The sequence below is a fragment of the Phaethon lepturus genome, unplaced genomic scaffold (genome assembly GCF_000687285.1).
Source record: "Phaethon lepturus isolate BGI_N335 unplaced genomic scaffold, ASM68728v1 scaffold7588, whole genome shotgun sequence".
NCBI classification, from domain to species: Eukaryota; Metazoa; Chordata; class Aves; order Phaethontiformes; family Phaethontidae; genus Phaethon; species Phaethon lepturus.
Window position 1 is genome coordinate 30736 of NW_010559654.1, and position 15096 is coordinate 45831.

A 15096-nucleotide genomic window follows, 5' to 3' on the forward strand; every position below is an offset into this window, starting at 1 on the left:
AAGTCTGGCTTGCACTTTCTGTAACACATTCTTATCATGACCGCTTTGCTTAGAATATTTCTAATGAGTTTGCCTGTAAGATTTGATACTACATATGTGTCAGTCTTCTAAAATAATTTATTATGTTTTATTAGAAACTACACTTATTAGCCAATGGGAAAAAAGACCAATATGGTTCAGGTTTTGAAGTGAAAAAGCCCCTGAAAGTACTGATTCACTCAGTCCGTTAGGTGAGTTAGGTGTAGGATGAAGCACGTAGCGTATCCCACGGTGCTGCTGGCTTTTAGTGCCAAGTTCCTATGAGATGAAAATAATCTCTAGATGGTTGATCTGTAGTAGAAGGCAAGTGAACTGTCTTTGCCCTCTGTGTGCAACAAAAATGTTTTGTTTGATGTCAAGAGAATTCCAAAAGTTTTGTGCCCAAATTCAGGACTTTAAAAAAAAAAAAAAAAAAAAAAAATTTTTTAAATTTTTTTTTTTTTTTTTTTTTTTTTTTAAATATCTATGCAGAAAAATGTCTGTTCTGTGGAGTGCTATGGGTGGATATCGAGAATTGCCAAAGAGATAGTTGGGGAGTGAAGGAGGGAATTAATCATATTTTTAAATAAGAGATGGCAATGAAGGGATCAACATTTAAAACACATTAATTCATGGAAAGTCTGCCTTTTACTTCAGTAGAGTTATAGCTTCATTGCTATTTGTCCTGGTGTCCTTTGAAATTAATCAATGATTCTTGTATAAACTATTTATCATAATTATAAAATATGTCATCAATATTTGTTTTAATTCAGGATCTTCATATCTTCATGCTATCAGTAATGGTACTAGAATATTTGAAAATGAATAATTGCAAAACTTTACCTTGTTACAGTAAAACACCTGTTCTTCATTGCAATATATCTTGAAAAATTGAAATCAGATTAAATCCATTTTACAAGTCTGAAAAAATGAGATAAGAGGACCCTGATGCACTGTCAGTTTGTGCATGAATCTTTCAGACTGAAGTTCTCATGAATGTTAACAGGTTACAGCTAAAGATCTCTGTGATGAGTTGAAAGAGCTGCTTGTTATGTGTTTTGCGGGGAATCTAATCCACCCAACATTGTTCACTTCTGTCTTTCAGGGAACAATATACCAGATTTGGGAACATGTACAGGAATGTGTGTATCTTTTTCTATATACGTTTGCTGCAAGTGCATAAGATATACAAAATAGATTAAATAATATCTCTCGAGAAAATAATGCATTAACATTTTCCTTTGGGAAATAAAAAAGGCCTTGCTGAAGGACTTTGAAGGACATTTTCAGCTTGTATGGCAATTCTCTCAAAAATCTATAATTTGTTGAATGCATCTTTTTTTATACAAATGTGCAATCACGCTTGATTGAAAACTGGAACACTTATTCTGAAAACACAGTCTGCTATCGAAATAGTGAGAAAACCAAACCCAACGCATAATAAAAGCATTCAAGTCTTCTTTTCTTTTTTTTTTTTTAATACTCACATTTTAGAAGTTTTACAGTGACTGTATACCATCTGTTTTTTCATAAGTCAGTTAATTTACTCTGGTGCTAAATTAATATACCTGTTCACAAAGGCAAAAATTCTGTGCTTCATGACTCAAAAGATACACCTGTGGATGCGAGACTTACAGTCAGTTGTAGTTTTGCACAATTTCCAGTCTACTTGGTAAACTAGTATAGGTATACGTATACTGGTACGCAGTTAGCCAATTATACTTAACAGTCCTATTCTGCTAGTAATCAAAACCAGCATAGGTTTTTTTTTTTTTTTGTTGGATGAATTTAGAAATCGGGTAATAAAATTGCATATTGTATGATTATTGCTTCAGTTTTAAGAAGAGTTTATTTTGAGGTTTTGGGTATAACGTAGAGCGTGGAGTTGTCAGTGCTGACTCTGTGTGTATGCAACCTATTTCCTTCCTTTCTCCGAGCAATGTAAAAACATGCAGTTATGTTTTCAGGTCTTTATCATGGTTATTAGGATATTAACTCTGTTGACAAAACCTGCTTCTCATCAGCTTCCATGATAAAATGTTGGAAAAATTGCTTTTCTGCCTTGATGTGCCTGCTGCTGAAGCTGCAATGATGGGACCTGTTTCAGAGAAAATAGTAAAACGGACAGTTGGGTGTTAGTATTTTGCCTGCATTTCCCCATAGGTAATACGATAGAAAAGTTTGTATATCTACAGTTGTTAAAAGATGCTTGTAAATAGCTTGAAATTACTTGCTTTTTGACTTTGTGCTTTATTTAGCACTTCCATGATGCAGCTTAAAAAGCAGCTTTCATGAGATATTGCTACATTAGTTTTTTTAGTTTATTGTATGCTTATAAAATAAGAGGAAGTAATTTATAAGCAAAATTGCTGTTTCTCAGATAAGAACTTACAGATAATAAGGCAGGAGGCTTAACATTTAATATGAATGAATGTTTTTATCTGAATAGAAAATAAATCCTCCAGCACAATATTTAAATTATAATGCTTATTTTCATCACAGCAAAGAAAAACTGATGTAGACCGGGTGTGTAATCTGGTTTTCTTCAAGGTGCCCAGCCTTTTGGATCAAGACAACTTAGCTAACTGGTTTAAACTCTAATTATAAAGTATCTCAAAACTGTTTCCTTAAATAAAATTGGTAGCTCTACAAACTCACTTGAAAATGGATGCTGTAACATCTTTATGGTGAGATGAAGAATGCTGATGCTATTCAAATGCCAGCACCGACAAGACAGCTTGCTTGACTTCCACAAAACTTTTTGAAGTTTTGCTTAAGAAGGAAAATTAATTTTTGGCTCCTCAAGCACAAAAGAACTGCCGCATTTTAAAAAGTGTGTGAACCATATGGATGTATGTACAGAAAGGATAATATTTTTCTATCCAAAATGCTGTCCTGCCTTTCGAATGCAACAAAGTATTTTCTTTAATATCTCTGCCCTTAGCAGTTATTTGCTTTCTATGGGTTATTTAATGAAGCATCTCGCAACATCTCATCGTACATTAACAAGCGGTCACCACTAATATGACTGCAGGTATATTGAGTAGGCAAAATAAAAATTGGTGTACGAAATACTATATTAAAAATAAATAATTTAGATATTTTGAAACAAGTCAGTATGATTTTCTAGCTCTTTTTATCTGGCTATAGAATTTCACATCAGGAAGCAAGTTGTAACTCTGTCTTCTGGATGGTGTGTTTTATGTTGTTACATGTATTTAAAACCTACACATATTTCTGTAGAAAGCAAGCAGTTTGCTGCATGTTGAAATTGTTTTTACTTAAGCAAAAATTAAATAGGACAATTCTATTTTGTAATAGGAGATGTGTGAATTGAATTCACTGAAAGCCACGTAGTCAGGTTACTCTAGCTTTAACAAGTCACCATGTGTCAGCTGAGCATCTGTGTGAGCTCCTAGCCCATGGCATCTCTGCAGTCATTTGACTTAACCCTCCTTCACTCTGGACTAAATGAAATCACATTGCCTTGCACATGCCGCAGTCGGAGTGTTTACGCAGTTCTGCTGCTCAGCCAACGCGCAGCAACGTGTGTGTGTGACTGTTCAGCTACTTTTGTGCAAGTCAGCCTTGCTAGTGGGGGAATTTGGTGACAACTGCTTCAGTTAATGGGGTTTTCATTTTTGTGTGCAATTTGCCTGGAAGGGCCCTAGTGTAGGCAGTATTGAGTATTGTGCTCAACTCTGAACATTTCCCCGGGGTTCTGGGCATAAGAGCTAACCTTGCAGAAAATGGCCTTTTGATAAACAATAGCATCAGCAGAAGTGGGAACAGCATAAAAAGTTCAATGACGTGTTAATTGCAATGACTTTTTAAAGAGATGGCCTTATGAGGCAAAAAGTTAAGCATTCAGCTGAAATCCAAACCATTCTGAAGAACGTTGTTAGGGTATATAAGAAAGGCTATCTTTACAAATATGATAAAAATCAATATCCTGCCCTGCCCTTCATGACCAAGTTATATGTACCTTGTCTCACACATTAGTAGATGTAAACATTAGACTATTTACTTTTTTTATACATTGTATTATGTTTTAAGCTATCATCTAAATAATTTTTACTCTTCAGAGTCATCTTTAATTAATTAGTAAATTATTCAGAATTAATTTTTATTTTACTAGTGAGTAACAGTGGGAAATTATTTTTCTAGTCTATCTTTGGAAGTTCATCTCCTCAAATTTGTAATGTTTGGTGAAATACCTTTTGTTTATTTATTTTTAAGATTTCTCTTTCTTCAAATATGACTTTTGTGACCAATTCACAGTCGGGATATTTAGATTCAGGTGGTTAGATGGTTGCTTGCACTGTGAGATCTTGGACAGACTGCTTAAACTGACCTGTAAAATAAGGATACTAATGCATAATCTAATGGAGAATGTGAGGCACATTTTAATAATGCATGTAAAATGCTCTGAGATCTTCAGCTAGTAGTGTAGCGTACTGTACAGTGTATTTAAAAGTAGGGTAGCTACTCATAAATCTTCAAGTGGAACCAGTGACTATAGAGAAATCCTTACTAACCTTGCCATCCAATCTACCTCAGACCCCCTTGTCACAATACCAGCTATGTCATTTTTATGCCGTCACACTTAGCTGCTTTTTTGAAGTGTGGTATCAGAGATTCTGGTGGTCTACATTTGTGCCCAAAATAGTTCACTGCCAGCTTGGCAGCATTGTGGAGATACTGATAAATAAGCACATGATGGGGAAATAGTGATACAGGAAATCTATTAGAAGATTAGTCTTGTCACTCTTTGCTGGGCTTTCACCAATATTTTGGACAGTAAGCAGAGTCCTTGAAGGCATGACAGAAGGTCACACTCTAAGCTGTTGTCACATCTCCTTAATAAGCTGGATGCAAGTGGTTTCATAAGTGTAAGTATACTCTTGCTAGCTGGCAATTTTGTAATCCTATCATGGGTTTTGGTCCAATCAAGCTATTAAGTTGGGTAATTGTTTAGTAACAGTGAAATTTAGAAATTGCCATTTGTTAAAGAGGAAACGTAACGGAACATGTGTTTGGGGATTTTTCTATGCTAAGTGAATCCAACTGGTTTGCTCAGTTCATAAATATATTTTAACTGTCAGTCCTGCAAAACTGAGCTCCAGCTTGAAAGTCAAGCTGTGTGCTATTTCTTCCCAAAGTTTCAGTAATAATTTTCTGACACACAAATTTTGCTTTCTGTTAGACCTGTGTAACAATGTCATTGTCAATCTCCCTCTGATAGGATTGCAGTAATGTTACTGAGAATATAACTTGACCAGCAGCACATTTATCTTTATCACTGTAATGGTGATTATGTCTGAGAAGAAAGTATATGTTTGATTTTCGAAGCTCAGGATGAGTTTTCAGTGTTGATAGTGAAGGAAGAAAGCATATCTCTTTTTAAACTGAATGTGACTATGATATCAATTTGGAGAAGAAAAAAAATGCAATGAGAAGTTTTACAGCCGCTTAACAACAACAAAAAAAATTCCTCAAATTGCTGTTTCATGTAAAGTTTTGAAAAATAAAGTAATTGAAACAGTTCTTGAACTGATTCTCACTAAAATCTATATATGTTTTCAAAAGCAGTAGCTGACCAAGGCTTCTGTGACAAAGCACAGTAAGTGTTCTGATCTATATAGAATTTGGGAGAGTTGTACCACTTATAAATAGTGCCATTTGTGGGCAAAATAGCAGTTTTGTTATTGCAGCTGTATTTTTGTATCCCCAGATGCTATGTTGCCTAGCAGTATCATTAGAGAATGATCTCAGATGTTCTGTACAAGTATCCTATGGTACTGATGGCCCAGAAATACTGCATCAAAGATTGCAAATGTCATTGACTACCTGTTTCTCACTTCTTGTTTTCTGCTATCTGTGAATGAACTAGCAGACATAATTATGTAGCTTCTATTCTGGGCCACTAAGGCTTACAAACTGTGGTTCAATATGCTCTGATAGCAGCTGTATTGTGTCTGAAATTGAGACTGAAATCAGGTTTGAAAACTGAATTCAGGTCTGGAATTACTATAGCTTCATCATGTTACTACATGACATGAACTGAAGATGTGCAGGCACACCCAGCACCACTCCTGATGGACTGATACTATCTGGTTTTCTTCTGTGTGTATATATCCCAGTTTCCAATTTTCCAAATAAGGAATAACTGACTGTACCGTACACCAGGAATGTGGTGGAGAAATGGCATCACCTTATTCTGGGGCCCTTTTTAGTTTTCCTACCGTTTTGACTTACTAATGCCCTTTGTGCCAGGGCTATATACTGCACAGGGAAGCTGTAGGTGCTTGATGTCTTTCAGAACTCCGTGGCTTTGCAAAATGTTGAAGTTGGCTACTGACCTCAAAAACTTTTGATGTGGGAAAGTGTTGAGAGAGAAAAAGAGAACAGATGGAAACTGGTAGACATCCCACTGCTGTCTCATTTCCTTGGGAAACCAGGCTAAAAATAAGTTGAAGACTTGGGGACTGATGCTTCATTGTGAGTGAGTGCCCAAACCCCTTGGCAGTCATTCTCTCTCAACCAAGAAACCTTTAGGTGAACTCAAAGACCTATACTTTTGTGAACAGCAACTTTAATGTCGGGGACTATTACCGTATTTATGCTGTAAAATTATAATCTGTTGTTTCAACTACAGGTGAATGTATGTTGGAATATATATACTGTATGGAATATATACACTATATATATATTTACTGTGTGGAATATACAGAGAAATGCATTTGAGCCAATTGCAATAGGCAAGAGTGTTTGTGCGTGCAATAGCATTAAGTGCATACCAAGGGTTAGTTACGATTTGTAGTTCAGTCTTTTGCCTGCCATTAGCATAATATGCAATAGGATAATATTCTTAGTTGGTGGCCTCTTAGCTTCAGTCTTCCTTATTTTGGCAGTCCACTATGGACCAGCTTGCTGACAGTCTGCCGTGCGTAGAAGGAAGGTGTTGTTCAGAAACGGGGCTTGTGAAGGAAGAAAATCAGTTTGTGTAGTCTAGAAAATCTACAGTCAGTTAATGTTGCTGAATGGCATGATACGATCTTGCTGAAAGCACCTGGACACAATGATGACATCTGTCATCTTTTATTTTTACTTTATTCCTTATTTTTCATTCTTAACTTTCTTCATGTGAGAGAAACAGGAGCATACGTACTGTGTGCTCCTAGGCGTAAGTAGGTGAAGCTACCAGGGTGGAATGAGCTGTAGAGTATTTTACCACACGTACTACCAATGAAATCACACAGGCATTTCTCAGACTATCAAACGTACTCACATCGTGGTATGATTTATTAGGCGTTAAAATTGTTTCCGTAATATTACTGTAAATAGCTCAACCCTGAATTCTTCAACTTAAAATGCTCTGATGTCATTAGGTTTTAACTAGCTTTAGAAAACCAGCAGTGTTAAACTGAACAAAATTTACTTTTGATACAAACAGCTGTAGTGTTTTTCTCCAGACCTTAGATAAAGGGAGCTGTAAACATGCTTCTGAAATTATTCTTCTACCTAGAAGTTAAAAATAGAACTTAAAACTCACTCTAGTTCAGTGGCTGCTATGGGAATTGGAGAGGGAATTAATTGAAGTGCTATGACCTGAGTTAAGCAGAGAGTCATATTTAAATGATCAGACAAGCTGCTTCTAGATTTAAAACCTAGAGATCTCAGAAAGATGCATGCAACTTCTACAGAGTGAAAATAAATAGCCGTGTTTTTATTTTTCTAGTCTTTGTAAATTAGATGATATAATTATAAATTACAGGAAAATATATGGCATACCAGTGAGAATAATGATTTTTTTCACTGGTTTGCCTGAGGGCTTTTGATACGAAAATAGTAACAAGATTGAAAGTACAAAGAAAGTTGATTTAGTATTCCTTTAGGGAACTGTCCTGAAGAATATGTAACGATCTGCTTCAGACAAGCAAATGTGAACCCAAAGACGTTTTCTAAATACCACGTTCTTCCAAGCATTCACATATAATTGCACGGCTGCCAGTGACAATCACATTCAGTTGTTAAAGGAAATAATTCTGGCTGCGTCTTTGAACAGATGGGTAAAAACAGGGTGTGCATTAAGGCCAGAATAAATTGGCTTGCTTTGAAGAGGTCAGCAGATTACAATAATCTTCACCAGCCAAAACAGACCATTAGACATTTGGAACTATCCCCAATACATTTTTTTTTTTTTTTTCAATTTGATCTTTTAGAATGTTTAGCTAACTTGAGGCTATGCTCAAGCTGATGACATCTGTATTGGACATGAGATTTTCCTGCTTTGAAGATATGGTTTAGGGATCATAGTTTCTAGCATAAACAACTAATTGTTCAAAGGATGCAGCATTTTAAACAGTGAAATCTAAAAATGAAGAACAAAGAATGGAAGTCTCCCATAAGATTTTCTATGGAATTTGTAGAATTAGTCATGCTTGACACTTTCATATGCAGAATGTGAGTAATGTTTAGCAGCTGTTCTGGAAAGAGAATTCACTTGAAGTTCAGAGTGTTTCATGAAACTTTGGTTTATTACTGTTCATTATAAATATTATCCTGTCCTAATTTTTTTCTACTTGACTAAATACTGTGCTATCTTCAGTCTATAGTGAAGAAGCTAGACTGCATCTTTGAAGTTCCTTTGAGGTTTAGGCTGTAAGTGGGTTCTAGACGATTAGAAAAAACATTCTATGTCATACACTTCCTGCATCCATTTACGGTAATTCTTTTTAAAATTAAGAATGTTTAGATCTTAAAAAGCATCAATTTTTACTTAAATTCTCTCTCTATTAATTTCTAAAGAAAAGCATAATCCTGCAATGGTTCTATGTCTGTAACTTTCCATACTGATACTACAAACAGTCTTAGACCCTTAGGCGTCTACCTACATTAAGGATAGTGAAGTCAAATGTAAGTTGAACAATTTATGGAATGATCTTTGGGTTTTTTTATGCATATATTTCTGCATACAGTATATACACTATACCAAACCCACACTTTTTATGTCACTGCACGTTTATTCTGCAACAAGCTCCCAGAACAAAACAGCTAACTGATGCCACACATGGATGGGCTGTAACCCAGGAGTCTAATCACTGTGGTGGGACAGTGCAGTTTGAGCACAAGTCAAGTATAGGAGCAGACTATATGTATTTTGACATGAATTCTGACTTAACTGTGTATGTCATATGCTGTGTATGTGCCTCATTTTTTCTTTCCTGCTGTCCCTTCTTTTATTTCCTAGGTACATCTGTTAGAAATATGGGTGATAGGGATGTTGTAATGCTCCAGTGTGCTTTAATATCTTCCAACCAACTATTTTTTTAATTCCATGCAATTACAGGTACTAGACAGAGATTAATGAATTTTTGTCTTCCTTGTCAGATGTTCCCATTTTCGTGTTTTGTTCATCTATACATAGTATATCACCTTACGGAGTGATCAGATCAAATATTGAATAATATTTGTATTGCAAATATACAAAGAAATGCTGTCAAGCTGTGTATGTCTGCTCTTGCAAACTTCCTAAGAAATGCAGCCAAAGGGCTTGTCCATCTGTTAACCGGTGTAACGCAGTTTGTAATCTGTATGCTCTTGAGCTCTGAAATAACTTTCAGAAATTAATTTATACATTTTTCCCCACTTAATTTGATTTTAATATTCCTTGTAATTAAAAAACTTAAGGAAATATATTTTAAACTTATCAAAAAGCAGGAAAATGCATTTCATTATTAGAGACCTAAAAAATGAGAGCAGATTAGAACTCTGTATGTAGATCTGTATTACCAGCCTGCCTTCTTTTTGTTAATCAATGTAATGAGTGTTTGTTTCCAAGCTATATTAAATTTAGATAGGTGTGTATGAAATATGAGCAATGATGTTCTTAGGTGACAGTTTCTTTCAATTCAGTTTTATTTATTTGTCTAGCAGTAGAGCATTAATATGTATTAGCATATTTTCTGATGTAGTAAGAATTTTTTTTTTTTTAAGGTTTTTTGAATGATTCCGTTACAAAATGCATTGTGGCTCTACGCTTGACTGTGATAGTGAAAGCCAGTACCTGCCTGCCTGTGGGAAGCCATTCAGATAACATCCCGTGTTCAGGGAAAGGAAGATGTATCACCAAACCAGATGAGGTAAGGTGAATTTATCAAAACCTTCCTGTAGTGTGGAAATTCCATGAAAACATAAATGCAGGATAAATTGTACTTGGTTGTCTGAGTGTGTGCATACCCTGCTGCTGTGTAATAGGCTTCAAAAGCTCACAGATGTTACTAAATAATAATAATGTATTTATTTTCTATCCTAAAAATCAAGCACTTAAAAGTAAGAAAATGACTGATAGGAGATGCGAAGATTCATACCCTGCCCTGGCAATAAAAACAATTATTCAAATGAGGTATAAGATAATGCGTACTGCATCTTACTGTCACTATACAAGGGTATTTCTTTGTGAGATGAGGAGCATGTGGTGGGCACTTGGGATCCCCAATCTCCAGACCAGTGTGTTCCAGTTTGTGAGGTCTTCAACCTTCTTTTGGTTTTAGGCCTGATTTAACCTACTACTTATCTCTCCACTTCTCAGTAATTGCTTGCTTAGAAATCACTGCTCGGTGCAATGGAATTGTCTGAGCATAATCATGAGGAGAAACAGAACGGAGTAATTGGATAATGTTTGCAAGTTTTCCTGTACGGCTTTCTCCTTTACATAATAGTACATTGAGAGATTACAATGACGACAACAATTCCACTGGCCACTGAATTTTTTATGCAATCTAGTAACATAAGAAAATAAGAACCAAACATATTAAATTTACTGCTTGTACACTGCTTGTACAATACCAGACTGGCCTTCTGTGAATGAGATCCTGTATTCTTTGTTACCTTCTATACGTGTTGATTTTATTTCATGGATTAAAAGTCATTTACAGCACAAATACGCACAGTTAATATTTAGTTTTATTAATATTCATTTGGGAGATAAAAGCAATAGTAACTGTTGAGTAAATATTAACAGCTGTGAGCCTGCTGTGAGAACAGAAAATTTGGCATATTTAGGGAATTCACTGTTAGTTCATCTGCTACCATTTTCTGATTTAAATTCTCAATAAGCATATTTGATAGAAAAATGACTTTTTGAATTGTAACAACAATAATTAAATTGCTACAGTAATCTGTATATACGTGGCAGTGCTAACATCTGGAAGAATTAAGCATCTACTTTATTTCTCAAAAATGAAATTTTAAAATGCTTGAGATAATGTGTGAACACGTTTATTGCAAGATGCGTTTAGAAGTAAGTGCTACTCTACCATACCACCTGGCTGGTATCCAAATAAATTATTCATTCAGAGTGTCCTATTTCGTAGTTCAGTTTAGGTTTTCTTCTTCACTATATTTAACATTTTTATTTTACAAATTCAGCATCTTGAATTTGATTTATGTAAATAATATGTTCAAATTTACTATATATAACAGCATATCAAAATGTCATCTTTCAACGTTTCTTGTCAAGTTGGGAGTTAAGCCTTTGATAAATAATCTTACTTTCAATTTTTTTCATGTTGTTCATTCATTTTTATGACTCTTCTCTTTTCTACTATTGCATGTCATATGTCACAAAATACTTCCTGTATCTATGCAGAAGCATTAATGCTTTTCTGTATTAAGGAAAATGCATATATGGCCTTTAATAATTATTCATGTTTTATAAATCTTTGAGACATGGCAAGTGAAATGAAATAATCTTTAAAAAGAAAGACAAATTGGCTTCATGGCAAGAAAGAGGAGCTATTATGTCACCCTGAAAAAGAGAAAGCAGTACTTCTACGTCCCCACCTGTAATCTTGACATTGAAAGTTTTATATGTTAAAACTAGAACTCTTAGTGATAAACGACCCACCTTCATGCAGATGTGGTGTGTTGCTTTCCCTGGAAAATGAATAGAAAAATTTCACAGAATCACAGAATCACTAAGGTTGGAAAGGACCTTCAAGATCATCAAGTCCAGCCACCAACCCAACACCACCATGCCCCCTAAACCATGTCCTGAAACGCCACATCTACACATTCTTTGAACACTTCCAGAGATGGTGACTCCATCACCTCCCTGGACAGCCTGTTCCAATGCCTGACCACTCTCTCACTGCCTTCCCTGCCAGCTCTTCTTATGGCACATGGGGACCGCCTGCTCCTGCACCTTTAAGATTTCCTTCTTGAAGACTGTCCAGCCTTCCTGGACCCCTTTGTCCTTCAGGACTGTCTCCCAAGGGACTCTCTCAACCAGTGACCTGGAGGGGCCAAAGTCTTCCCTCTGGAAGTCCATGGTAGCAGTTTTGCTGACAATTTGGGATGGTTCATATCTTTCCACATATTCTTTCTTTGAAATTAAGAGTAATAACAGGAAAATTTATTAAGGTAGTGTTTTTGATGTAACATGCACTAGGCTGTAGTTGACTGACACACCTATGGCTGAGACTGTGTGGGACAGAAATCATAAAGTCCATTTCTGAAGAGGCATCTATCAATTTGTGGTAGTCAGGAATTAGCAGGATTGTCAATATCTCATCTTCAAATAAAATTTTAACTTCAGAAATGGAATTGCATTTATTTTCACTGTCACAAATGGCTCCTGAATTTTCTAGGACTTGAAGAAATGAGAAATGTCCCCAGTGATGCTCTTGAGAGCCATCAAACCTATGCCAGGTAGCCTGCTGGGCTGGGGTAGCTCACTAAAACTTCAGGTACAGTGTTTCCAAATGTAGACAATTTATGTCCAGGTTCCTACTCCAGGGAGAATAAATATGTCATGTCTGTTCGTCCATAGCATTTAAAAAAATCTGTCAGTTTTTCTTATGCTTTAGCCTATTAGTTGCATGATAGAACTTCAGCCAGGAATCCAATTCAGGCCCAGCATAAGCAACATAGGTGAAAACAGAAAGTGCAAGTGCATATTTCATTAAGCAGGGTGGTTTTGCCATTGCTTAACTCATGTTAGGTGAGGTATGCCCTAAAATGTCTTGGTGATTTCCCTAACGATGGAGTAAAGAACAGCCAAAATTACATGCTTGACATGTACCAACCGTTGTGTCGGTTTCCCGCAGGGCGCATCTTCTGCACTTCCTTTTGCAGAACTGAGACTTTGATTTTCTTTAGGTTTACAACATGCTCTTTGTGATTTGCTGTTTGTTTTTTTATCTATAATTCATTCTGTTTTGCACAGTCTAGTCTTGCAGGATGCAAAGCGACTTCTTAAAAGAAAGCTTATTTGTTGTATTAGGCCTTTTGAGCAGAGAGCTCTGCTGGCTTGTAGTCATTGCTTCCAGCGCCAAGAAGATTAACGATTGTCTTTGTGTTTTTATGTACTTCATAGTTTTATTCCAAATCTAGTTTAATGTAAAAGAATGTAGTAACACATCTGCTTAATGGGAAAGTTAAATGTAATTAACAATCTGCAGTGGTAGAAGTGCAGTGGCATACTGTTATCTATGGAGCACGTAAAACTATAAACAAATGAATTCTGGTCTAACCTGGAAGTCTTGGCCAGATTTTACTCATTCCTTACTGATATGTAACTTAGCTTCTACTCAGATGCTTTTTATCGAGTGTGGGTATGAAGCAGAAAGCTTCTAATGGAAGAGTTTCTTTTTCAATTATTTTTGCTTTTGAAAGGAACATAAAATTCACCACTTCGAAGTTCCGTGAAGTGAGGTGATGCTGAGTCAAAGTAATGCCTTTTCCTTCCTTTGTATGAGCTTTGTACCACTGCTTTGCTGCCATGCTTGCCATTCTTCCACGGTGGAAGCGGGAATGTGTCAGAAGGATAATACTCGTCTTGGCATCATCACAATATAAATACCACTTTCACATTAATATACTCAGCTTTATACCAGAATAAGTTGTTGTCAAACCAGTTAGCTGTGAATAGAAGAGAAAAATCTTGGTATTAACCCAAGGAATGAGATTTGTTTGGTGTGACTTTCTGATTCTGTGTAGGATTTTAAAGTGAACTTTGGCCATCCGTTGCATTTGAGAGCCACAATTTTGCTTACACATGGGGATAAAATGATTTCTTTTACTGATTGCTCTGTTCTGTAACTTCGGCTCTCCCATGTAAAATATGGAAGAGCTGACTGTGTAAATATGAATTTTTATTGCTAGAATTAGAACCCTTGAGATTTACACAAAAATAACTGGCCTCTGCCTGCACTGAGAAATAACGTATTGAACTGAATAGTGATGATTCCCATGTCTTCTATATGGGCTAGAAGCTTTGGGGTAGATCCACTGGATTATATTTATAGAAAGGCTAATTAAAAAAAAGCCTCATGTATACCTAAAGGCATGCTTTCCTGCATATGGACTTAGTTTCCAAAGCACAATATACTCCTAAATACAAAATACGTAATTATCCTACAGCAGTGTTTTGCTCAAATATTACAGCAACTCACTGTGAGTTGTAATAAATATTAAAAGTCTTTGTCAGCAAGAGAATGAGTAGACATTTGTTTTGTTCTGGTCATCTTAACAGCTTCTTCAGTTTAAAAAAAAGAAGAAAAGAAATGACCTTTTATGGTCTCGCTAGTCTGAAATTTATAATTTGATGAGCACATTATTACTCTTCTTACTTAAAATAAGAAAAAAAGTACTATATTCCAACTACATTTTATAATATGATACTTAGGGACAATTGGATTGGGTCATAGCAAATTATTTTAAAGAAATTATTTATTGCCATCCAAATTGATGTATGATAGATTTACACTCCCATAATCAAGTAAAATGCACAGATGAACTGTCTATTGATAGGAGATAGTTTTGGAATTCTTGGATGGTGACTTCAATACTAGCATTATGGTAGTGTTTCTTCTTGACTCAGTTTTCCTCAAATATGCTAGTACATGTCATCTATTCAGGAAAAAAATTAATAGTATAATTTTGGAAAAGAGAAGATGACATGCCTAATAAAACCTATGACACCTTATCTTCTCTACAGAATAACTTGCATGCATCTCAGAACTGTTATTTGTCATTAGACATTTCACAGAATCACAGGATCACTAGGTTGGA

General features: G+C 35.6%; 1 protein-coding gene across 1 annotated transcript in view; it reads left to right on the forward strand.

Annotated features, from left to right (window-relative positions):
- LOC104625720 (delta and Notch-like epidermal growth factor-related receptor) overlaps positions 1 to 10163 on the forward strand; it is a gene marked incomplete at its 3' end in the record, with an annotated part of 27650 nt that extends 17487 nt beyond the window's left edge. Inside the window, exon 5 of the mRNA XM_010293423.1 lies at positions 10018 to 10163. Coding sequence (XP_010291725.1) covers positions 10018 to 10163 — 146 coding nt within the window. The remainder of the gene's footprint in view (positions 1 to 10017) is intronic.
- Positions 10164 to 15096: the final 4933 nt, after the last annotated feature.